The sequence below is a fragment of the Pinus tabuliformis genome, chromosome 6 (assembly GCF_031772625.1).
Source record: "Pinus tabuliformis cultivar Carrire ecotype Pingquan chromosome 6, CPIR1, whole genome shotgun sequence".
Lineage (NCBI taxonomy): Eukaryota > Viridiplantae > Streptophyta > Pinopsida > Pinales > Pinaceae > Pinus > Pinus tabuliformis.
The window spans coordinates 1086374776-1086401574 of NC_142292.1; the positions used below are offsets into that span (position 1 = coordinate 1086374776).

The following is a 26799-nucleotide window of genomic DNA, read 5'->3' on the forward strand; positions in this document are numbered from 1 at the left end:
CATTTTCACAGTGGGACCTATGGTTGTTATAATCTGCTCTATGCATACAGTGGCAAATACCCTAAACATTGATGCCTCTTACACTGCTTGAGCACTATTGATGCATTGGATTAAACACTATTTATATGACCCATTCCAAATACATCTGATTAAGTTTCTCATGGTTAAGATAATGACATAAAGCTGCTAACTTTAAATGGTATGACTCTGCTGTCCTATGCTGTGAGCTTGCTGTCCTCGTTGTGTTCTTGCAGCAGCTGTATATTTGGTATTGTCTTAGAATATCATTACAAATGCATAACTCATGGCATACAACTCATTATGATAATAGCAAGTCTCTTAATCATTGATAATATGATATGGTGATTGGGTGAAGCAATGTTTTAATCTTTTTGGTCATTATTTCATATTGCAAGCAGATACATGTTTTGCATCATTGATAGTATTTCATGGTATATGAAAAATGGAGCAAGACTTGTCTTTTCTTTCCCAGCATAATCTTGAATGAGCATACTTGCCTAAGCTAAACACATCTAAAGTTTGTTCATAATTGATTACTCTATCTACCTATTCGCATACTTGAAACTTGCTTTGCATCCTTGAGAGTGGAAAGAGTCATTTCCCTATAGTCTTAAGTCAGAAAAACCTAAAGAGCTTCCCTCCCTTGCTACATGACCTAGCTTAGTTTGACGTTTCTGATTCCCCCCCTGACTAGGATCATTTCATCTAGTCTAAAGAGTGAGACAAAGCCATCGAGGTAACAATGGTTGGCTTGCCTAGAGTTTGGCTCTAGACACTTCCATTGGGGTTAGGACTTTTCTCTCTACGAGAGAGTTTGAGCAGTAACAGACTGAATTCGCAATCCATGTTAAATCTCAGCTAACTAGGTGTTTATATTTGTATAATTTTAAACTGATATAGCTGAAACTAGATGCTTTTTCATCCATCATAATAAGAATCAGTAATCATAGCTTTTGTATTCCGAGTATGTTGTAATATATATGAAAAGCTACAAACATTACCCTAGTTGTGGGGGATAACCACGGTTCCTTCTAAACTGTTTAAATTAATTATTCTTAAAACAAAACACAGAGTCATCCACCAAATAAAATAGACGAGTGCTGCTGAGAAAGATATTAACTCCAAAGCATATTTTAAAAATCCAACTGTTATACAACGGAGAATTATGCAAAAAAGAGGTGGTTTTGCACATCAAGCAACACATTATTTTCAATCCTAAAATACTATGTACATTAGGTTTGGCACTTTTATTTTGTTTAGTAGGGGCGAATGAACTGATGGCACAGAAGTTTTGAATGCAATGGCAGGCTCTTGATAAAACATATATGAAAAAAAAATATGATACACAAAACTCATTACGATATACCACGTGAAAATTTCCACCAGCATTCAAAACAAGGTCTCACAGGAAGCAAGTAATATCACATATATTACAAAGATTCCTATAGTTAATACATATGTGCAGTTAAAACAAGTCCTCTATGCTACCATAAATACTAATATAACCCTTGTGCAACCATGCTCTATTCTGGGATTCAGGAAAGATGTGGTAGATGTATCACATGATACGAATAAAGCACAAACCTTTAAACTGATTAACGATGATGTCAAACTTTGCAGCCTGTCAATATTGTAAAAGAATACAAGCAAATTCATTTTCATGCTGTCAATATTAAACTGCTCCACTCAGAAGCTTAGAGGACAGACTATAAAATATATAAGCACGTTGGACATGAAATTTGAAGTATACAACATCTGGCAGGCACAACACCGAGAGACATTCTGCTTGCAACTACAAAACATTCTTTGAAGCAAATGTAGCACAGCTACTGCAAAACAGGGGAAGTTTAACATGTCCTAATTAAGCAGGCATCAGGACTCTTGTTGTAGCTAATATTACATGCTGGAATAATTGCATTATTTAGATCAGATCCGCCACATTCATGGGCATTTCATCTATCTGAGTACTGTAATACTGCTCAATATCTCTTAGTATCCTAATATCATCATTTCGAACAAAATTTATTGCAACACCCTATACATTTCCCACAAAAAGATATGTTAACAGACAGTCAAGTAGAAGTTGTTAGACAAAATAAACAACCAAATGAGCAGTAGTTTAACATATAAAATAAAAAAAGAGGCTAGTATAAGGATAGCAACACCCTCCAGTTTCCCCAGTACAAGTCAAACAACTTAAACATTTGTAATACCTTTCGACCGAAACGACCTGAGCGACCAATTCTATGAATGTAAAGTTCACGATTGTTGGGAAGATCATAGTTTATCACCAAGGAAACCTGATGATATACACAAAAGTAAAATGTCAATCAACTTCAAAATAATGAAAGGAATAAATCAAGGGACCAAAGGAAAGAGAACTTGCCTGCTGAACATCAAGACCACGAGCCCAAACATCTGTTGTGATTAAAACACGGGTTGTGCCTGCACGAAATTCTGCCATAATTGCATCACGTTCTTTTTGTGGCATGTCTCCATGCATAGAAGACACAGTGAAATTATTGCTTCGCATCTTTTCTGTCAACCAATCAACCTAGAGGTGCAAAACCCAGATTACATAATAGCATAAATAGAATATTCAAGTTCGATAACTTGCTTATCAGAGGAAGAATTAAATGCACTTATTTAAGACAGAAGTTCAAAAGAATAAAGCATTACAGAAGAAACAAAAGCATATGTTTTATATGTTACCTTTCTTTTGGTATTGCAAAATATGACAGCCTGAGTAATAGTAAGTGTATCATATAGATCACATAGGGTGTCAAACTTCCACTCCTCTCTTTCAACAGCCACAAAAAATTGTTTGATGCCCTAGAATTCACAAAAGCATAGACCAGGATGCTGGTTTAGCAAAGAAGACAAATACATCACAGATTGCACGTTTGATTATTCCACATAAGTGACAGTCCAAGGGACCCAGGCACAATCATACCTCCAGTGTCAATTCATCACGTTTGACAAGGATTCTTACAGGATCAGTCATGAATTTGTTTGTAATCTCCAAAATCTCATGTGGCAAAGTTGCTGATATCAGCACAACCTATCAGATAATCGCAAAAACATTCACTTCAATGCTCCTCCGATTATGAACAATATGTAGCACATGAAAACAATTATCTACAACGATCTTCCCAGACAACAGATTTAAAAGACTCCCTACCAATATTGAGCATAGACAAAAACATGCATACTTGATCCGGCAGATAATTAAAATTGCTTTGATTGGAATCACTTAATTGACATATTCATGAAAAAAGAAGATGTCAGTGCTATTGGTGGAAATCAGTTATTAAACAATTGTCTATAGTCAGTCTAAATCGGAAATGTTATTTGATAAATATGGAACATGCCTGAAGCTCTGGTGGAAGGTATCGATAAACATCATATATCTGGTCTTTGAATCCCCTGCTCAACATCTCATCAGATTCATCCTGTTTTAAGAGATGATATAATGAATGAATAATAAGTGGCTAAATATACAAAATCAATATTAAATAATACAACCAATATATATGATGAAACACATGCATACTCACAAGAACAAGTAGTTTTACAGCTCTAGTCCTTAAAGTCCTGCGCTTGATCATATCACATACTCTTCCTGGTGTTCCTGATACCACATGAACACCATATTCCAATTTTCTGATGTCCTCTCCAATACTCTTGCCACCAATACATGCATGGGCTTGAACATTTATGAAATCTCCTATGGCAAGAATCACTTTCTCTGTTTGAGCTGCAAGTTCTCTTGTAGGTGATACAATTAAAGCTTGAACCCTGCACAACAAAAGCAAACCCATAAATCCAGCACGCACGTTAACTATTTGATCACACAGTACCCACAAATGAAATTTCATATGAACTTTGTTAAAAGTCAACAGAATCTGTCGAATTAAATTACAATATGTAAAAGGTTAAAACACACTTATTCCTCTAGGTGCTCAGGTATTTCAAGAAGCAGGCAAAGGTTGCATTCAATTCACCTCAAATTTAAAATATCTTAGTTTCCATCACCGGAGCAGAATCAGCCCTTAGCTTCACATAAACTGATTATATCTATTTGCAGAATGATAACATCACACAGACAATAATTCATGATGTCAGAAGCAACTTTGAGGAACCAATGAGTAACTATTTTTCTCCAATGCTACATTGGCACCGATTTGGTTAAAAGGCATCCAGACATTCCCAAAACCATCAAGGAACGTCTCTAAGACCTCTGCATTTTTGGTCCCTTTCCAAATGAATGGAGAAATGTTGGGGGCCGGGGCACATCCCCTGGGAGTGGGTAAAGATTCCCATACAGCATTTAGAAAAACACAAGAAAAATGAGACTGAACTGCTTGTTGGTATATGGTTTCCCTTTTTCTTATGCTGAGCATACTAATGCCGAAATTAGAGATTTGTTCTGAATTTTTGGCCTTCAGACAGTTGTTGGTTGAAGACTATATATGCCTTGCACAATTGCAAGAGAAGTCAGATGTCACAAAATAAGATATAAGCCCAAAAGCGGAATTTATAAGGGAGAAACTAAGTATTGAATTTTTCATCATTTTATATGTCAGAACCTAAACAGAATAATGTAGTTACATTCTTTCTAGAAATCTGTTATCGAGCCGACACTCTTATGGATCTGATGCTGGACCATTCCCTGCATCTATATGATCCTGCATCGAACCAAAGAAATTTGTTTCTGTTACCAAGAACAAACAGATGTCAGCCATGCAGTTTGTGGTGATTAATTAGTCATGAAGTTGGCCCATGTATTAGTTTTTTGTTAGTGTTGGTTGTGCAGAGTAGTATAAGAAAGATGATGGATGAAGTAACAACGGGCTGATTAGAAACATCCAATCCTGTGTTCTCAGCCATCCCTCAGAACTTTTTGAGGGTGCTTATCAGGGAGGCCCAAAAGGGGTCTGCATGGACTTGAGATATCGATCCCTCTTTCCAATCAACTGTGTAGAGAGGACCAGCAAGTACAAGAGAAGTTTGGAGGGAGAGGCATTCCAGAAAGCCCACTTCCCATCATGCATCCAACTTTATTATTGGTGGTTGACCGTAGGCCACATTGCATGAAAAGAGTGAAGGCCCATAATTGTTGTTCCAATGTTCAGAGTTGCTTTCATAGTCTGGGGACTTGTATCATAGGAGAGGCAAAAGGCCACTAAGAGGCAGGAAATTAGAGATTATCATATTCGTTCACAGAGAAGAATGAGGGAGACAGAGCTGTCATGCTAATAGAAGATGGAGAAGCTCTGCAGAGAAAGAAGAAACACAAGACCAGCCAAAGAATCCTCATGAGCCCATTGTAGCCCAGCCAAGACTGTGACCAGAAGGCATATTAATTTTTTTGTGAAGGGCATTGACCCATTATTATTGCAGTAAAGAGCCCATTGAGGCCTGTTTGTAACACATTTGAAGCTCTACTTCACTATAATGGTTAAGCGTGTGGTTTCCTCAATTAGTTATGTATTGATTTTCATGAATTTGTTTCCATAACATTGTTGTGTGCTCTGAGAATAATTGCAGCCCCAGTAGGTTTGCACCAGTTTGATAAAAAGCAGATTTGATACCTGCATGTGTGAGAAAGCTTCCAGTAAAGAGATTTTCTCAGGTACAATCATTGTAAAAAAGACAGCTCCAGTTGGATTGAAGACTATTGGGTAGAAATGTGAGTAAAGAAAACTTCACATAAACAGCAATAAACAGAAAAGGAGGAATAGCACTTTGGCGTCAAGGACAACAAAAAGAACTGCAGTAAATCAAAATCAGATTTAGATCAACAAGATCCTAGTTCGAAGGGAAAGGCCCCATTATCTCAAGTTCAAGCAAGGACAACAAAAAGAACTGCAGTAAATCAAAATCAGATTTAGATCAACAAGATCCTAGTTCGAAGGGAAAGGCCCCATTATCTCAAGTTCAAGCAAGACACTATGATTACCTGTGTTGCCAAGAAACATGGGTTCGGGGACAAGGACAGGGACGGGTAAGTCACTTTTTGAAACAGGGTACACGGATTTGTCGGGGATATATATATATATATATATCCCCGACAAATCCGTGTACCCTGTTTCAAAAAGTGACTTACCCGTCCCTGTCCTTGACGAGAAAAATAAAATATTTATGATTTAAACTATAAAGATTTAAACATGCACATCATTGAACATTCACATTGAAATTTCAAATTTCTAGTTTGATATCAAGTGGCTTTACTATTTTCAATTTTGTAACTGAGTCAGTGAGCACTGAGTACCTATCGCATATTGTCTCAGAAATCAAGAAATCAAGAGTGCTTTTCAAGCTGTGGACTACATCTACCTTTCATTTTTTTGGAAACTTGGCTCTGCCATTGCTTCTAAGTTTATATGCAGTGTTGTCCAAGGACCAAAACAACAAAATTTTATGTTTAATTCTGAGTATTTCTATAGCCCATTTGCTGTTTATTTCTATGTTTAACAACAAAATAACAAAATGAAATTTTATTATTATATGTCTAATTTTAAATTTTAAGTATTCTTACTGCCCATGTTCAAAATCTATGTGCACTGTGCAGTGGTTATGGTGGCTTTTGTATGCACTGTGCAGTCACAGTGGTATCTAAAACAACAAAACAATGGTATCCATGCTGTGATATTCCAATGGCAAATGCTGCGAACAATGAAAGAAATGACATACGGGTGGGGTTTTGACTTAAAAGTGGGTTTTTATTTAATAAAAAAGTTAATTTTTAATTGTCCAGCCCCACCCCGGACTCCGAAAAACCCGCTAAGCACCCATTTTCGGGGTTCGGCACACCCACTACATGGAACGAACCTGCTTAATGTTTATGAAGTACTGGTTCTTACTGTTAGAAAACCAGAAAGGCAGAAAGATTTTCTCTAGTTGATAATTACTTGTGATATCTTTGAATTCTTATTATTTTTCTTATGTTCCTTTTTATCTTAGTTACAATTACCAAAACCAAAACACAAAGTTCAGGGACACCAAATATAGGCACTCAGCCAAGGCTAAAACCCCTATATAGGGGAAAACCCAGTCAAGAACTCTTCCTCCAGTAATTCAAATTGAGATGGACCAAGACCCTAGACCAATAGACCTTACTCTTCCATCAAGTCAGCCTTCTAAGATGATATACTAGTTTCTTCTTATCCAGCAGCTTCAATCTAGTAATTCAACTTCCCAATTGCAGAATTTCGGCCCCCAGCAGCAAAATTTTGGCCTTCCAGTTACTCCAAAATTTCAGCCCCCTTCCAGCAGTTGCACAGCTTCACATGTGTGGGAAAGAGAGAAAATTTCGACCTTTTATGCTTGAGAGAGACCTTCTTTGCTATCCTTCTTCTTCTTCTTCCTTGAAATTCGCACCTTTTCTAAGCCCAGAAACTCCAGATCGAACTTGTTGCAAGTGAGTGACAAATGAGGTCGAGTTGTTGCCTTTATATAGTGATTATGCTGCCCAGTTTTAGGCCGACTTGTCCAATTTTGAGGCCAACTTGGTGGAGAAGGCCTAGAAGACTAATTTTAATATAAATAATTTCTTTCTTGACGAATAATTCCTAAGAAGGGTTCTTTACATTATGACATGGGCAATGACACTTGACACAAACCCTAGAAGCCTGCAATGGAGGCTTTGACCAATAAATAATTGACCCAAGCATGAAACCCATGCTTTAATAAGTCAATTTTAATAATAATAAAATTTCATTTTGTTTCTTTTGACAAATACATTATATTGTGAATTCAATACATTTATGAAGACTGAACCTAGTTACATACCTCAACACTCCCTCTTAACTAGGGAGGTATTCATAATTACAACTATATAGAGGTACATGGAAGATCTCCAAAATGAACTACGAAGAGTTCAGGCACACTCAGTGCCACAGACTAGATACCTGACCAAGGTTATCTATCCGGGTGGGACTAAGATGGACTAAAGCTTTTAGTCAGTTTAGGTACCATCAGGCTTACTAACTAACCATCAACCCCGGGATCTAGGTGCATATCCAAAGCCAAAGCTCCAAGACCAACGCCACCCTCCCTCCTCGGGATCTAGACATTAACACACAGGGCGGCCAGATGTCCTCCCAAGCATCCGCCATTAGATGCTTCAACTCTCCTTAATAAACTAGGTATATCAAATTGTCCAAGCATGCTTCTCAAGTGTTCATCCTTCTTCATGGAGAGATTTACCTGTACAAACCCCAATCGGCAATAAACTTTTAAATATATCTACAGGTAAGCACAAACCTTCGGGGTCTTCAATAATCTTGATCCTCCTTTCATCATCAAGTTATTCATATATAATTTTTCAAAAGCTTTCTTCTTATTTCTTCAGCAACACCAAATACATCCTCAGATCTTCTCAAGTCTTTTGTTCGCAACTTCATATTTATCAATAGTACTTTTGCTTGATTCAAGGTATTCACTGTCATAATATGCCCTCCCTCTTAATTGGGGAGATATACCTTTTCTTCTATCTTGGCTCACTCTCCACTTAGGGAGATCAACTGCTTCCTTCTTCTATAACATCGGAGAACCTTTCATGGTTTCATCCCTTCTTACGACATCAAGGTTATCTTGATCATCTTTATTTATATAACTTCATTCATCATGCTTATTAATATTATTTGACCATCTTCATCATCTTGAAGATTATGTACCTATAAAACTTTAATAGAAAGTACAACCAAATCCAAATATATAGAAGCATGAAGTTAATTATGTCAATATAATGGAAGCATCAAAACATTTAAACTTTTGACATCAAATACTTGAACCTAGTTACGAGATACATAAGCTGGACATCAACTTCTTGCTAGGGTTTTGTCATAAACCCTGGACTTCATCTTCGAGCACTTTAATCAAGATATCAGTCTCATTATATCTAGGGCCTATTACTTTTAGAGATATATGACAGCCTCTTTTATGATATTTTGCAAACCCTAGAATCCATCTTCGAGACATAAAGCCTTAGATATCAGTTCTACAATGCATCAATCAACAATTTTCAGAATTTATATGTTAGACTCTGCTAAGGTTTGTTGCAAACCCTAAATTTTATCAACAAAACTAAATCATATTGGAAACAATATCATTATATCCTAGAATATCAATCTTCTACTAAAGTTTTGTTACAAAACCTAGAATTCACAACCTATGAGCATCAATAATTAGGTTAGCATACTCACATATGCATATCTAGGATTTCATAATCATGAACTAGCATATCATAGCAATATCTACTAGATAAACCCAAACAATAGGAGTCTCTCTGGTTGGAACTGCACCTTGCTATCTGCAACTGGCCAATTCGCATTGTGTTCCTCCTACCTTTGTGTGGTTGCCATCATCGCAATTGTGTGCACTGATCTCTCACAAATCTACCGAATCACTGCAACTAGCTCTGCCACTGTCTCCCGAGTGTCTGACTGTGCCTAACTGGCTTTGCATTGTCTCTCAAGAATCTGGTTGTGCCTTATTAACACTTCAATCCTACTGCTACTTTAACTCTTGGGCTCACATAGAAATGGTAATGATCCACTAAGAAATGCAACAAATGGACCTGATCTACTGATCAAGCCCTTCTTGGCTAGATCTAGACATCCTTGCAGCTCCTCCCTTAGACCCTACCCAATCTGGCATATAGGAGTATCATACTCCTCCTCTTGAGGATAATGTTGCAAACATAGTGAATTCATCCTCCAACCTAGCAGACAAATCCTCAATCTTTGTCGAAGTTGTTGTTTGCTTCTCCTTCTTGTCCTTCTTTCTCTTCGGACATTGGCTGACATAGGGACCAAGCTCATCGCATCCGAAGCACTTAATCTTCAACAAGCCCTTCTTCTTCTTTCCTCCCTTTGTGTCTTGTCCCTGGCTAGGATCCTTCTTCGCTTTTCCCTTCCCTGGAAGAGCGACATTTTCTTCCTCCTCCTCCACCTGTTGAGAAATCTATAGGGCTATAGTTAGGATGATTTCTCTTAAACTAGATAATTGCTTGTGATGACTTTTTACTTTTCTTACTTATTAGTTTCTTCTCTTATTATTATGTTATTCTTATCATCAAACAACTACCAAAAAAAGAGGATCAGCAATACACACGAACACAGGATATAGGCTGCAAGCCAAGGCCAAAACCTCTCCACTTGAGAGGAAAACCCACAAAACTCTTCTCCTCTTATAGATTCTTCAAATGACAAATTCCAAGACCTCTAAACCAAGACCAAGTCCGACCTTCCTGATGATGTGCTTCCTTTGTCCAAATCAAACCCAGTCAAATCTCTTCCAGCTACACAACTTCGACCCCCACCTACAAAATTTTGGCCTAGACTGCATGTCTAGCATTTTTGGCCCCTGCAACTGTTGCTACTTCCACACGTGTGAGCAAAATTTCGTCTTCCAAGGCCTCCCAACAACTTTGCTTGACTTGCTTTTTTTTAAGGGCTAGTAGATGACCTATTAGGACCTTGTGAAATTTGAACTTAACGCTGCAAAAGCCCTAGCTTTGACTTCACACGTGTGAGTAGAATAAAGAGAGAAACAACACAAAAACTCGACTTCTTTTTCTTCTTCCTTCCTTTGCTTGCCTTCTTCCTTCCTTTGCTTGCCGTCTTCCTCCTTCGCTTGATGAGTGAGCGAAGTGTGTCCATAGGAGGTTGTTAAAATTGGCAACTAGGACCAAACTCCATGTGGGTCACCTTATTTATCGCAGTTGATATTTTTCTTGGATTCCTCTCATCTAGAAGTGTAGGATTAATCTAGCGATCATCCGATTCCGACATGTATTCATGGAGATATGAATTTATTTGTATTTCTTGACAATTTGTCAAGATTGGCCAGCAAGCAAAACAGTGTTTTACACCCCCAGCTTATCCTCAACATGGCATATAAAAGGAGGAGACCTTGTGGCATTATTCCCATCATCTCATCATCTCATTCTTCTCTCTCCTAGTCTGATTGGGTATGCGTAGGAGGAGCAGGTCACTCACATGTGGGAAGAAGGAAGGACGCAGGTCTGATCTAGGGCAGCGTTGACTTTGGGTTGACCGTGGAGCAGCAGGGCTGAACTTTGACTGCGTTGACCAGTGAGGAGGTATCTTTGACTACGGATTAGTGTGGGGAGTCTCTTCCAAGCAAGCCGTAGTTCTGGACAACAAGCATTGCCCTGTTTTGACCATACATTTGACTAGCATTGACTGTTGAGGGTTGACCGCAGACCTACACATGTGTTGACTATTGTTTGACCATCATTCTTGGACTGTTTTGGGCTGCCTATCATTGTTGTTGGAGGCCGAGTTGACTAAGGTTGACTTGAGGTCATTTCTAACATGTTTGACCAGCTTTGACTTTGTTGGTTAGGGTTTCATTGTTGCTGTTATAAAATCACAGATTTGTGTAATTGTACTATCTCTCTCTCTCTGCTGAATTATTGAATAATATAAGAAGAATTGATCAAGGGTTTCCCCGCATTGGGGTTTGTCCCTGGCTAGTGCCACATCTTGTGTCTCTTGTCTTGGCTTGTCTTCTACTATTTACATTTATGTTCTATCTGCATTCTACTATCATGTTGATGTGATTGCAATTCTGAAAATTGATATTGGGCTAATAAGAAGATTTGAAGTAAATTGCTCTTAAGCATAGAACATACCATAATGTATCATGGTATCAGAGTTGAGGTGAAGACAAAACCCAAGCAAGACTGAAAGAGAAATCACCAAAGATAGTTGGAAAGGTCAAAAGGCTTCATGGATTCCTCATCCCACTTCCCAGTCGAAGACAAGCTCTGTGAGAAGTCTGACTATCACGGATGGAAGATGTCTCTTGATCTAACATTGGAAGAGCAAGAAGTGTTGGACTATGTGAAGGGCAAAATTTCGGGGCCTCCATCAAGTGCACCGACTGCTAAAAAGAACAAGTACACTGAGGGTGAAGTCAAAGCGAAGAAGATTATCCGAGACTCAATTGACAAGTGTCTAGTGGCCTACATTTCCGAGTTGAACACCTCCAAGGAGATCTACGACAGACTGGTAAGCTTGTTTAAAGTTAGTGATGCAAATCAAGTTTTGTTCCTCAAAAATAAGTAGAAGGATATTAAGAAGGGCAAGGAAGAGGATATTCAATCCTACTTCTTAAGGATTACTGAGATCAAGAATGATCTCCTATCAATTGGAGAAGTCATTCCTGACAGGGAACTAACTATCACTACCCTTGGAGGGCTCCCGTCTAAATGGTATATATTTGGAACCACTCTTCTCAACAATGATCGAATTCCAGGATTTGAAGAATTGATGTCGAGATGCATTCAAGAAGAGACAAGGATGGTGGAGCAAGGAATGCCTTCAAGCAAAGCCAACCCCATTGCTTTCTCCTCTCATGCCAAAAGGAGAAATAATTTTGGGTCCAAAGGTCATTTCAAAGGAAAACCCGGATCGAAGGGTGGAAGGAAGGGAAGATGCTTCATTTGCAATAAATTTGGCCACTATGCGAGGGAGTGTCCAAATAGAAAGGACACATCACATCATGATGATCAAAATCACTCCAGGGGCAACTCCAACCACAATCAAAGGAATGGTCAATGGCAAAGGAAAGAGGAATGCGGGAAATCAAGGAAGTGGTCAACCCTCCAAGAAAGCAAGGAACTCTAGGTATGAATCAAATGTTGTTAATAATAAGCAAGATGAGTATTATCTGATATCGGCCCTCTCCACTACCTCTCCTCCGGACTCGTTGGGCAATTGGCTTATTGATAGTGGTGCCTCAAGGCACTTCACTGGTTACAAGGAAGCTCTCTCTAATCTGATAGAGAAAGAGACAAACTTGGAGATTATTCTTGGAGACAATTCCACCTATCCTGTAAAGGGTGTAGGGAATGTTACTCTTCAATTAAATCAGGGTAACACAATCCATTTGCAAGAAGTCTTATATGTACCTAATCTCAAGAATAACTTGGTGTCCATTTCAGCGATGGAAGACAAAGGCTACAAGGTAGCATTCATCGATGGCAAGGTACGTGTTTGGAAAAAGAATTTTAAAGATGCTTTCACTCTTTGGTTTCAGGATGACTCTTTATTTCAAGTTGGACGAAGCCCGTTTGGAGTCATGTCTTGCCACACATCTCTACAGTCTGAACTATGGCGCCGGAGATTTCCCCACCTTCATTATAAGGCTCTACCCAATGTGAGACAGATGGTGACAGGGATGCTTGAGTTCAAAGTAGAGCATGAAGGTGTATGTCTGGGATGTGCCGAAGGAAAGCTCAAAAGGGGACCATTCCCCTCAAGCCATAGCAAGACCTCCGACATTTTGCAGTTGGTTCACTCCGACATATCTGGTATGATGCTCGTAAACTCTTTGGGAGGATATCTATATTATCTCACTTCTACAGATGATTATTCTTGCAAGACTTGGATATACTTCTTGAAAAAGAAGGATGAAGTGTTCACCTAGTTCCATCACTTCAAAGCCTTGATCGAGAATCAAACCGAGAAGAGGATCAAAATTTTAAGGACTAATAATGGGACCGAGTATGAATCCAATGAGTTCCATGACTTTTGCAAAGAAGCTGGCATTAAGAGGGAGACCACAACACCATACACTCCTGAGCAGAATGGTGTGGCTGAAAGAAAGAATCATACAATTGTGGAAGTTGTTCATGACATGCTCCATGATCAAAGGCTTTCAAAGTTTCTATGGGCCGAAGCTGTGAATACCGTCGTATATGTTCAAAACCGATGCCCTCATCAAGCATTGGATTCCAAGACTCCCGAAGAAATGTTCACTGGTAAGAAACCTGATGTCTCTCATTTTAGAATTTTTGGAAGTCCCATATAGTTTCATGTGCCGAAAGAGAAAAGAAGCAAATTGGGTGCATCTAGAAAAAAGGGAATCTTTGTGGGCTATAGCGAAAATTCTAAGGGCTATAGAATTTAGGTGGTTGGTCAAAGGGAAGTCGAGATAAGCCATGATGTCACCTTTGACGAAGATATGGCTCTTAGCAAGGTTAACAATCTTCCTATTCTAAGGAAAGATAAAGAAGCTGACACCAGGAAGCCTGATGAAAGGGAAGACGAATCAATGCCCGATGTTGAAGAACCTATGGATCCTATTGATGCCCCTCCGCAAGAGCCTTCCTCCTCTAGGAAGAGGCCCTCATGGATTAGGGGGACTCTTGAAGATGCCGAGAGACATATTGCACCCAAAGGGACTTTCCGTGAAAGCAAGAAGCCGACCAGGTATTAGGGATACTTGACCATTATGAGCACCATCATTCTAAACGAGCCTACATCGTTCGAAGAAGCCGTAAAGCATCGAGTATGGAAGGATGCTATGGATGAAGAATACGAGTCCATCATGAAAAATGATGTCGGGGATGTGGTCCCCAAACCCCAGGACAAAACAGTTGTCACCTCAAAATGGCTTTACAAAATCAAGCATGGAGCTGATGGGAGTGCTGAAAAGTACAAGGCTCGCTTTGTTGCTCAAGGCTTCTCTCAAAAGGAAGGTGTCGATTATGATGAGATATTTGCACCTATTGCCCGATACACCACCATCCGCTCGATCATAGCCCTTGTTGCTTCGCAAGGATGGAACCTACATCTGATGGATGTCAAGACCTCGTTCTTGCATGGTTCGATTAAAGAGGAAGTCTATGTGGAACAACCCGAGGGGTTTGAGATTCATAATCGAGAATCTCATGTATGCAGGTTGAAGAAAGACCTCTATGGGCTTAAGCAAGCACCCTGAGCTTGGTATGAGAGGATCGATAGCTATTTGATGAAGTTGGGATTCACTAGAAGTGAAGTCGATCCGAACCTCTACTTTATGGTTGAAGATGATAAGCCTCTCATACTGGTGTTGTATGTTGATGACCTGTTTCTAACAGGTGCAGACCCTCTCATTCACTAATGCAAGAGGGAGTTGGCTGCCGAATTTGAGATGAAGGACCTAGGGTTGATGCACTATTTCCTAGGGTTAGAGGTCTGGCAAAAGCCAGGAGAAATTTTCCTATCTCAAGGAAAATAAGTGGTGAAGATATTGGAGAGATTTGGTATGGTGAACTGCAAGCCCGTGACTAACCCGATGGAGCTAAACTTCAAGAAGTTATGCGGTAGTGTTGTCAGACCTGTGTTGGGAAATGCTTCTGAGTATCGTCAATTCATAGGAGCATTGATGTTCTTGGTGAACTCTGTTCTAGATATATGTTGTGCAGTCAACACATTGAGCCAATATATGGTTGAGCCTCATCACTCACATTGGATTGGTGCCAACAATCTTTTGAGATATCTTCGGGGCACAATCACTCATAGACTGAGATACACTGTCGGAGATGTGAGGCTGCATAATTATTCCAATGTTGATTGGGCAGGCAATGTGGTGGACCGAAAGAGCACTTCCGGGTGTTGTTTCTCTTTGGGTTATGCTTCGATATCTTGGATGAGCAGGAAGCAGAAGTCGGTGGCTTTGAGCACCGTTGAGGCCAAATACATTGCTACGAGTATGGCCTCCTGTGAAGTTGTCTAGTTGTAGAAGCTCTTTAGTGAGTTGTTTGGTCATACATTGGATACTACCGTGATCCTCTGCGACAACCAGAGTGGGATTCATTTATCAGAGAATCTCTTGTATTTCATGATCGCTCCAAGCACATCGATATCAAGTACCACTTTATTCGAGATATGGTACAACAAAGAGCGATAAGGCTCCATCATATTGGGACTGATGAGCAGGTCGCCGACATTCTGACAAAGCCCCTGGGAAAGATCAAATTCTTGACTTTCCGAGAACGACTAGGAGTCGTGGAGAGACCCTCTTATAAGGGTCTTGTATGATACATACATTGAGCTCTAGGAGCTCCGGGGGGCTTGGGGTACTTCTTGGAGCGATGAGCAACCATAGGGTGAGTGGTCCAACCTTCCCCTAGTGGTTTGCTATGTACAGGGTGAGTGGTTCAACCTTCCCTTGTGATACCCTGTGGCAACATGTAGGCAGGAAGAGTGGTTCATCCTTCTCTTGTTGAGACATCCTACCCATGCAGTCTGGGACTCATGGGAAGTACCTCTCATCTGGCCATTGAGTAAGGAAATGAGGATAGGGACCATAGTAGTACTGATGGACGCATCGTGTAACTATTGTACTCCCTATGCTAGGATGATATTGATGTGGGATCATTTGGAACTGACTTCGGGTCAGTAAGAGTGATATAACTCACTCTCTTTTGGAACTGACTTCAGGTCAGTAAGAGTGGTACGAGACACTCTCTTTATTTGGAACTGATTTCGGATCAGTAAGAATGGTATGACACACTCTCTTCATTGGGACTGACTTCGGGTCAGTAAGAGTGCTATTAGATACTCTCTTTTATCTGTGACTGACTTCAGGCCAATAGAGGATGGTATGATACATTCTCGATCACTTCTTCTTCTTCATAGTTCAGCAGAGCAGTGCAGGGCAGTGCATTGATGGCAGAGATAGTACCGACCGACAGATGGATTAGCAAATGGAGTTCTCCCTAGTTGAGAGGGAGTGTTAAAATTGGCAACTAGGGCCAAACTCCACGTGGTCACCTTATTTATGGTAGCTGATATTTTTCTTGGATTCCTCTCATCGAGGGGTGTAGGATTGATCTATCGATCATCCGATTACGACATGTATTCATGGAGATATGAATGTATTTCTTGACAATTTGTCAAGGTTGCCCAACAAGCAAAACATGTTTTACACCCCCAGCTTATCCTCAACGTGTCATATAAAAGGAGGAGACCTTATGGCATTATTCCCATCATCTCATCATCTCATTCTTATCTCTCCTAGTCTGATTGGGTATGCGTAGGAGGAGAATGCCACTCACACGTGGGAAGAAGGAAGGTCGCATGTTTGATCTAGGGCAGCGTTGACTTTGGGTTGACCGTGGAGCAGTAGGGTTGAACTTTGACTGTGTTGACCAGCGAGGAGGTATCTTTGACTGCGGATTAGTGTGGGGAGTCTCTTCCAAGCAAGCCACAATTCTATACAGCAAGCGTTTACTTGTTTTGACCATACATTTGACCAGCGTTGACTATTGAGGGTTGACCGCAGACCTACACATGCATTGACTGTTGTTTGACCATCATTCTTGGATTGCTTTGGGCTACCTATCATTGTTGTTGGAGGCTGAGTTGACTAAGGTTGACTTAAGGTCATTTTTGACTTGTTTAACCAGCTTTGACTTTGTTGGTTAGGGTTTCATTGTTGTTGTTATAAAATCACATATTTCTGTAGTTGTACTATCTCTCTCTTTGTTGAATTATTGAAGAATATAAGAAGAATTGATCAAGGGTTTCCCTGCACTGGGGTTTGTCCCTGGCTGGTGCCACATCTTGTGTCTCTTGTCTTGGCTTGTCTTATACTATTTACATTTATGTTCTATCTACATTTTACTATCATGTTGATGTGATTGCAGTTCTGGAAATTGATATTGGGCTAATAAGAAGATTTGAAGTAAATTGCTCTTAAGCATAGAACATACCATAATTTAACAGATGTCGAGTTCCCTCCTATATATAGGCGTCCAAGGAGGATGACAAGCCCTAATGAGACCAACTTCTTAACTGGCAGGTCGACTTGGTCTTGGAGGGTATTTTGACATTTTTAAATACAAAAATAATTCTTTTTACAAGTTACAATGTGCCCGATGGGGTCTTCTTCATATGACAATGACTCTTTTGACTTCTTGACCCTAGGACAAACCCTAGAAGCACTCAATGGGTGCTTGACCTCTAAAATAAAAGACCTTGAGCATGAAACCCATGCTCAAAATAACAATAATAATTTTTCTTTCATTTTACAATATTCAAGAATCAAAAGTACATTTCATATTTATAAATATCGAACCTAGTTACACATTTTTCAACACTCCCTCTTAACTAGAGAGGTATTCATAAATGGTACATGGACATTCTCAAACTGAAGAGATTTCATAAGAAGATTCGGATTGGTAAGCCATCTCTATGCATCATTCCAACCAGCATTGTCACCTAGTAAGGCCTTGTCTAATAGCTCTATCTCTCCACAAGATCAAAACACAATGCTAGCGAGACCAATGATTGATAGACACCATCACCATTTTCTCTCAAGGCAAATACCCCACCCGGGGGTTCACAGGGTATGTGCTTCCAAGACAATTCCTATCTTGGAATACCACATCCTCAAGCAATTTCCTCTATGACTAATCTTATCTTAGATATCCTACCTCATCCTCAAAGAGTATCAGATGCTTACCCAATCCTCCATTCTTTCTTCACAGAGTGAAAACAAGAATGATGTGTCTATCTCTTCCTCTCAACCAAGGAGGATATATCAACCAGTCCAAGCTTGTCTCTCAAATACACAAGCTTCTTATTAGGAAGAGATTTTGTCAAGATGTTAGCTACCTGTTCATCAGTGGAGATATACTGTAGCTGCAACACTCCATCTTGCACCAGCTTTCAAATGTAGTGATACTTGTTATTTATGTGTTTTGTCTTTCCATGAAACATTGTGTCTTCAAACAACCTTATACAGTTGGTGTTATCACATTGTATCATTGTAGGGTCCATCGGCCCTTCAAACAAGTCGGACAACATCTTCCTCAACAAGACAGCTTCTCTACTTACTTCACACGCTACAATATATTCAGCCTCAACACTACTCAAAGCAACTAATTCTTGCTTTCTGCTCATCCAGGAGATCATGGAGGATCCCAAACTAAAACATCCCCCAATAGTGCTTCTCCCATCCATCTTACTGCCTCCCCAATCGGAATCTATATATCTAATCAAGTGGACATCATTCCTCTTATCATACTTTAGGCAATAGTGGATTGTTCCTTGCAGATATCTCAGTATATGCTTGGCTGCTATCCAATGATCATGCTTGGGCTTTACCTGGAACTGACTGAGAACATTTACTACAAAACAAATGTTTGGTTGAGTATTTACCAAATACATCAGTGAGTCAATCAATTGTCTATACTTTGTCGGATCCATCGGGCTTGATTCAGAACTTCTTAGCCTCTTCAAGTTTGTGATCATAGCGGATGTCATAGGTTTGCAATCCATCATGTCAAACCTCTTCAGCATCTCGATCACATACTTTCCTTGACCTAGATAAATTTCATCAGGTCCTTGCCAAACTTCCAAACCCAAATAATAGTGCATCAGTCCTAGATCCTTCGTATCAAATTTTGTTGTTGGTTGCTTTTGGAACTCTTGAATACGACCTTCTACACCTATCATGAGAAGATCATCCACATATAGAAGAATGATTACAGGCTCAGCTTTCACAACCTTGATGTAGAGATTCGGATCAATAGAACTCTTTGAGAAGCCCAATCTTTGTAGGTATGCATCCATCCTTGCATACCATTCCTTTAGTGCCTGCTTAAGGCCATACAATGCCTTCTTCAACTTACAAACATATAAGTCTCTCTATCTTTTACTTCAAATCCCAAGGGTTGTTCTATATAGACTTCTTCATCGATAGTGTTATTCAGGAATGCTGTCTTAACATCCATTTGATGGATGTTCCATCCCATTGATGTTGCCAAAGAGACCAACAAATGTATAGTTGTATACCTTGTTGTAGGTGCAAATATCTCTTCATAATCGATGCCTTCTTGTTGAGAGAAGCCCCTAGCCACAAATTTTTCCTTATATTTATCAATATTTCCACCTGCTGCATGTTTAATCTTGTAGAGCCACTTGGAAGTTACCACAGATTTGCCTTCAGGCCTAGGTACGATCTCCCAAACTCCACTTTTCATTATTGATTGATACTCTTCACTCATGGCATCTTTCTACTCTTGATGTTTGACAACCTCTTCAAAGGTGGATGGTTCAACTTCTATTAACTTCGTCATGTAGGCTGCATACCCTGAATATCTTTTGGGCTTCTTACTTTCCCTAAATGTGCCTTTGGTTGCTCCATGTCCTTCTACATCTAGAAGGGTAGACTTCAACCAATTAGGTCTCTTTCTGCTTTTAGGGATGATCACAGGTTGCACTAGTTCATTGGGACCTTCATCTTCATGATTTGAGTCCTCTTCCTCCTTGGAACATTCGTCTTCAAATATTGGAAGTTCTTCATCATTAGAGTCCATCCAGAGGTCCTTTGATTTCTTTAATGCAATACTTTCATCAAAGATCACATCTCGGCTTACTTCTATTCGGTGTCCTTCCTTTATGTAGATCCTATATGCCTTTGAAGTATTACTATAGCCAACAAATATTCCCTTCATGCTTGTAGGATCCAACTTCTTTCTTTTATCCTTCAGAATGTGAATATAGACAGGACAACCAAATATTCGGAGATGGTCCACATTTGGTTTCTTCCCAGTGAATGCTTCTTCAGGAGTCATGTTGTCTAGTGATCTGTGAAGACTTCGATTTTGAATATATATAGTTGTCTTTGTTGCTTCTCCCCACAGAAATTTTGGCAAGTCTTTATTATGTAACATGGCTCTTACACTTTCTTCAATAGATCAATTCTTTCGTTCAGCAACTCCATTTTGTTCGAGATTATATGGGACTATCAACTCCCTCTTAATCCTAACCTCCTTATAGAAAGCTATAAGTTCCTTTGAAGTGTATTCTCCTCCATTGTCGGAACTTAGAATCTCTATTCTTCTTTCTGTAAGGTTCTCTACTTCAGCTTTGAATTCTTGAAATTTGTTCAATACTTCATCCTTGGATTTCAGCAAATAGACCCAAGTTTTCCTTAAGTGGTCATCAATGAACATTACATAATTTAGATGACCTCCAAGAGATTTTGTAGTTATAGGACCACAGACATCAGAATGAATGAGATCCAAGATTTCTTTTGACCTTGAAGCACTGCTTCAGAATGATCTCTTGACATTTTTTTCCTAATGCACATCCCTTGCATACTCCTTCATGATCGGATGCCATTCACTATTGAATTTAGAGTTGGTAAGATTTTGTAGTGAAGGTGACCAAACCTTCTATGCCAAAGTTCACATGGACTTACTTCAATGTGAACCAAAGCTTGAGAGAGAGGAGTCAGCAATTTGTAGAGTCTTCCTTCACGAATCCCAATGATCTTTGCATTTTCAATGCTAGAGTTTTTATCCCATACTACAACCTTTCCATCTATAAAAGCGACTTTATCTCCCTTATCCTCTAGGCATGAAACAAAAAGTAGATTCTTTTGTAAACCTAGAACAAATAGGATGTTGTTGAGATGAATATTTCCTCCATTCTCTAGCTCCAGCGAGGTTGATCCAATACCCCTTACAAGATAGCCCTTCTTGTCACCAAGCTCAGCAGAGTAAGAAGATTTTCCCCTTGGCAAGGTCTTTAGTTGCTTGTGTTCACCTATCATATGCCTTGATGCTCCACTGTCGATTACCCAAATATTCTCATCTTCAAATGTGCCAGTAAGTGTTGAGAATAACCCTTCGTCCTTTGTAGAAGTCTTGGTCATATTGTCCTTGATGGATAATAGGAGATTCCACAATGCCTTGATACCTTCCTTGAGATGACTTGCTACCATAGAACACTTCTTTCAAGACTTCTTCATGGATGTAATGATCTTCATCATGCCTTTTGGACAACCTTAGCTCTGAAACCATGTTGAGAAATCTATAGGGCTATAGTTGGGATGATTTCTCTTAAACTAGATAATTGCTTGTGATGACTTCTTACTTTTCTTACTTATTAGCTTCTTCTCTTATTATTATGTTATTATTATCATCAAATAGCTACCAAAACAAGAAGATCAACAGTACACATGATATAGGTTGCAAGCCAGGGCCAAAAACTCTCCACTTGAGAGGAAAACCCACATATATCTTCTCTTCTTATAGATTCTTCAAATGACGAATTACAAGACCTCTAGACCAAGACCAAACCCTTCCAAGACCAAGTTTGACTTTCCTGATGATGTGCTTCCTTTGTCCAAGTCAAAACTAATCAAATATCTTCTAGCTACACAACTTCGAACCCCAACTACAAAATTTTGGCCTTTACAGCAGGACTGAAATTTTCGGCCCCTGCAACTGTTACTGCTTCCACACGTGTGAACAAAATTGCTTGACTTGCTTCTTCTTCTAGGGCTAGTAGATGACCCATTAGGCCCTTCTTTCAGCAATTTCATCCTTCTTTTTGTACCTTGTGAAATTTGATCTTGAAGCTACAAAAACCCTAGCTTTGACTTCGCACCTGTGAGTGGAATAGAGAGAGAAACAACCCAAAAGCTCGACTTCTCTTTCTTCTTCTTTCCTTTGCTTGTCTTCTTCTTCATCCTTCGCTTGATGAGTGAGTGAAGTGTGTCCATAGGAGGTCGAGCTCCCTCCTATATATAGGCTTCTAAGGAGGATGACAAGCCCTAATGAGGCCGACTTCTTAGCTGGCACGTTGACTTGGTCTTGGAGGGTATTCTAACACTTTTAAATACAAAAAAAAAATTACAAGTTACAATGTGCTCGGTGGGGTCTTCTTCATATGACAATGACTCTTTTGACTTCTTGACCCTAGGACGAACCCTAGAAGCACTCAATGGGTGCTTGACCTCTAAAATAAAAGACCTTGAGCATGAAACCCGTGCTCAAAATAAAAATAATAGTTTTTCTTTCATTTTACAATATACAAGAATGAAAAGTACATTTCATGTTTATGAAGACCGAACCTATTTACACATTTTTCAACACCACCTTCGGTCCCTTGCCACTACTACTAGTAGTACCATCGACGAGAGTAAAGTCACTCCACAGGCGTTCCCAATCTGGTAGCTTATTCCATCCAGTAATCACCTAAATTAAGGTTCGCCATTTCTTGGAAAATCAGTTGGGAGTTGTACGCACCAGTTCGTCCTTTGTTTGCTTCTCTTCGAATGTTGCAAGTTCATCTCTGACACCCTAAATCCCGATGAGATAGGATGTTACATTCTCGCCCATGTTCATCTTGACCATCCTCAGCTTCTCCTTGAGTATCATCTTCCGACTCTTGAAAGGACCTTGGAACAGCTTGTTCATGGCATCCCACATCTTCTTCGCTATAGGCTTTTCTACAATATCCGGAACTATATGATCCCGAACTTCATCAAGATAGGATTTGTTGGTACAGCTACAATTGTTGTCACAAACTCCTTCAAACCATGCTCATCCAAAAGGAATAACAACCTAGCCTTCCAGAAGCCCAAGTTGGAGGCTCTATCCAACCTGTCATGATCTTTGAGTCCTATTGGGGCCATTTCCTCTTAAAAATGTGAAACTCAAATAAATTGGAGATCTCTCACTCCTACTGGCAAATCACTCTAGAAATGTTAAGTTTCTTCTGCAAAAATTGACTCTACCTTCTTTTGCAAACTCGCACTCCTCTATCTACAACTCGCACTAGACCCTGCACCCCGCACCAGATCTTGCAACTTGCACCGACAACTGAGAAATGCTACTAAAATTCGTTCCAATGATTATACTACCTCCCTCTGTCTTATGAAGCTACTCGAACTTACTCCGGCAAATAGATCTGGCAACTAGAAATGAGTTTACTGCTTAAGATCTAGGAACTGAGTAAACTGGATATTCAAACTACTTGCTTTAACCCTCTTCCTGCAGATAAATTGGCCTTTCTCTGCCTCTGAGAATACTAGAGTAATGAAACCCTCATGTGCTTTCTCTTCCTTGCCTTGCACTAATTTGCTACTACAAAACCCTTATGCTACAAAACTCTGTGCTAGATCTGCTCACTGGAAACCCTTTCTGGCACCCTTACTACCCGTTGCTACTGCTCTGAGACAATTCGCACTTTTCCTCCGGACTGGACTAGAAATCGAACTGCTCCCTCGGCAATTCGCATTGCCTAGCTAGGCTTGCGCAGATTTGGTTTAATGTGCTTCAGATCTCCCTCTAAATTGCACAACCCTCACTGCATTCGCTTCTAGAGCCTCTTTGATCTGATCTGCTCTAATACCATGTGAAAATTACTTGATTGCAATTATTGGATATTTATCTCCTAACTTATTACAGTGTATTTGTCAATTGTAAATTAATATTACAGCAAAAAGCAATAAATTCACAACTGCAATCTTCACAAATTAAATACACTACGGAAATAAAACTGGAACTAAGAAAATATGAACATACATAAGAATATGACACCGTTATTTTGGACAATTGTCCCTGGAAGAAACTCTAAAGGGAAAACCAGTGCAACAGATGAGTTTTTATTATTATCTTTGTTAAACACATACATGGCGAAGGCAGAATATGAAAGATAAGCATGAGAGTATATCTATTATTAACAAATGATATACATTTATAGTACATTCATATGACCTTTGGTTTTGTATTCCAAGGTCTCTTGGACTTCCTTAGACCATTCAGCGTCCACACCAACCCTTAGAAGATTAGGTGTCCAACATTCCCCCCCTTAATCCGAAGGGTTATGTATGAGTCCAAGAAGAGAGCCGTAATACAAAATGTGCAGAAATGCATGGCAGCACTAGGCTGAATGTGCTCTCTGAAATGTTGGTATAAGGGAGGTGGTTTAAGGATGACCACCAACACTGGAATGCTTAGTGCAGTTCCCAAAACTCTTCCAAGTTTGGCATGAAGCTTAGGTCTTCTGCTAGAGGAAGTGCTCCTAATGTTTTGAAGAGGGAAACCTTCAACCATGAAAGGGAGGTCTCACCCTGCATAAAAGGGGGAACCACAACCTGAAAAGGGAGGTCTCAACCTGTGATGGTTTAAGGATGACCAACAACTCTGGAATGCTTAATGCAATTCCTGAACTCTTCCAAAACTGGCAAGAAGCTGAAGTCTTCTGCTAGAGGAAGTGTCCCCAATTCTTTGAAGGGTATCACCAACTGAAGGCATGCTCAGGGGCATATTTGTCTCTAGCTACGACTCTGAATCTGGTATGGCAGGTTGTGGCTCAAGCTCGCTTGATGTGGCTTTGAAGCTTGTAGATGACCATCATTTCTCCCCATGTCAGATACAAGGTGAGATGATGGATAAAATTCAACTGCAAGATTGTTCAATACTCTAGAACAAGTTCTGACATATGACTAGAATATCTTCTTGGCTATTGATGCCGATTGCCAAGAAGCGATCCAACCAAGATGAATCTTTATTCTTGCAGGAGGTTTGTTTCTAAAGCATCTATTTGAAGAATGACTAGTTTTATGACAGTGCTTACATGGATGAAGATCAAAACAGTGATCTTTCATATGGCCAACTCGGTCACAGTGTTGGCATTTCACAATCTGTTGTTGTCGCTGTGGAAGAAGAGCAAAATCTAGAACAGCTGGAGGTGAACTATCATGAAGGAATCTAGCACTCTAAAAGTGAATGGGCTTGGAGTAATATGGAATATGAAAGGAAACCTCCTTATCATATCTAAGACCTGTTCTATGCTTGTTGCTGACAAGCACTTCCCAAGGTCTGATGACCGACTTGGGAAGCGCAGACTGAATTTCTGCATCTGCATGTACAATTGCTGCTTCATTGAGTACTAAATCTGAATGAACTTCAACAATATTGACTTGTTGTTGATGGGAGTTTATCTCAATGTTCTAAACAGAATGGTGCTTACGATGTTGTAGCTCTTCTTGTTGTAGTTTTGTCTCAAGCTGCAAAAACTCAATATTCTCCTGTACATTTTGGAGACAAATTTTAATATTGGAAAGAGAGGTTTTGTTGATTTTAACCATCTCATCAACAGTGGAATGTATTAAATTATTCAGTAGTTTCAATACATCATCCATTCGATCCATTTCAAACCAATATAATCAGAGAAATGATGTTATCTTCAACCACAAATTGACCTATAAAATGATAAATAGCTGCAACTATTAGATGAGTAGCAGGGTACCAATATCACCAAGTCACTGTAGCAGACAGCCCAGTACTAATTTCAACGCAGCAAATGATGCTTCAATGCACTTACTTCTCAAATTACTCACACTGTGCAAAAGAAGAGCCAATCTTCTACTTTCTTTGCAAATGAGATTTGTCTGATAGTTCTAGAGCCTACTTACAAAACATCTTTTCATTCAAGATTCACAGATGCAATCATCTTTATAACTAAGTATGCACAGATCTGACACACACCAAAGCCGGCATTGATAATCTGAGTAATAGCATCTGCAATAGACCGAGTTCTGGCACCCAATCTCGTTAGCTCATCAAAGTTATCTCCGGCTGAAAGAGTAGTTGTGTCCAACAACATGTACTCATGGCATAAGAATTCATCAACACACAAAGCTTTCGCGAGAGTATACACGGTCTTCACAAGTCAAGGTTTAATGCTCCTTTAATAAACTCTATGCGGAAATGTTTGATTTAACTATCCAAAGTCTAGACCTTTATAAACCTTTGAGCGGAACCTTATAAATCCTTCATAATCTTTGGTTAATTCTTATTACCCGCGCATATTAACCACACCATGGATTTTAGACTTTGGTTAAAACTCAACTTAAACCATAATACATTAATCCTGCTTATTTCTATTATAATTCCCATATAATAGAAATATTTCATAAACCACACTTAAACCTTACCTTTCTTCCATTCCACAAACCTTTGCACATATATCGATGCTCTCCTTAGCGTATTAAATCTTCGCCGTCGATCTCATTCCTCAATCCGACGGTTATCTCGCAATAACTTGCGCCAACTAGCCTAACCAATCTCCAACGTTTATTTCTCCTACCTCAATCCAACGATGATCGCGCCATATCGCACGATAGTTAATACTCTGAAAGCACGTGAGAAAAGTTGTTTTGGGTGTG

The 26799-nt window shown here is 39.5% G+C and overlaps 1 protein-coding gene across 1 annotated transcript in view; it reads right to left on the minus strand.

The window, feature by feature from the left end:
* Positions 1-1691: 1691 nt before the first annotated feature.
* The window catches only part of LOC149262693 (eukaryotic initiation factor 4A-3-like), a 54255-nt gene continuing 29147 nt past the window's right edge, over positions 1692-26799 (minus strand). The window contains exons 2-8 of the mRNA XM_089425052.1: positions 3579-3819; positions 3393-3473; positions 2975-3082; positions 2734-2853; positions 2408-2575; positions 2235-2321; positions 1692-2056 (exon numbers count right to left, since the gene is read on the minus strand). Coding sequence (XP_089281178.1) covers positions 1943-2056; positions 2235-2321; positions 2408-2575; positions 2734-2853; positions 2975-3082; positions 3393-3473; positions 3579-3819 — 919 coding nt within the window. The 3' untranslated portion in view covers positions 1692-1942. The remainder of the gene's footprint in view (positions 2057-2234; positions 2322-2407; positions 2576-2733; positions 2854-2974; positions 3083-3392; positions 3474-3578; positions 3820-26799) is intronic.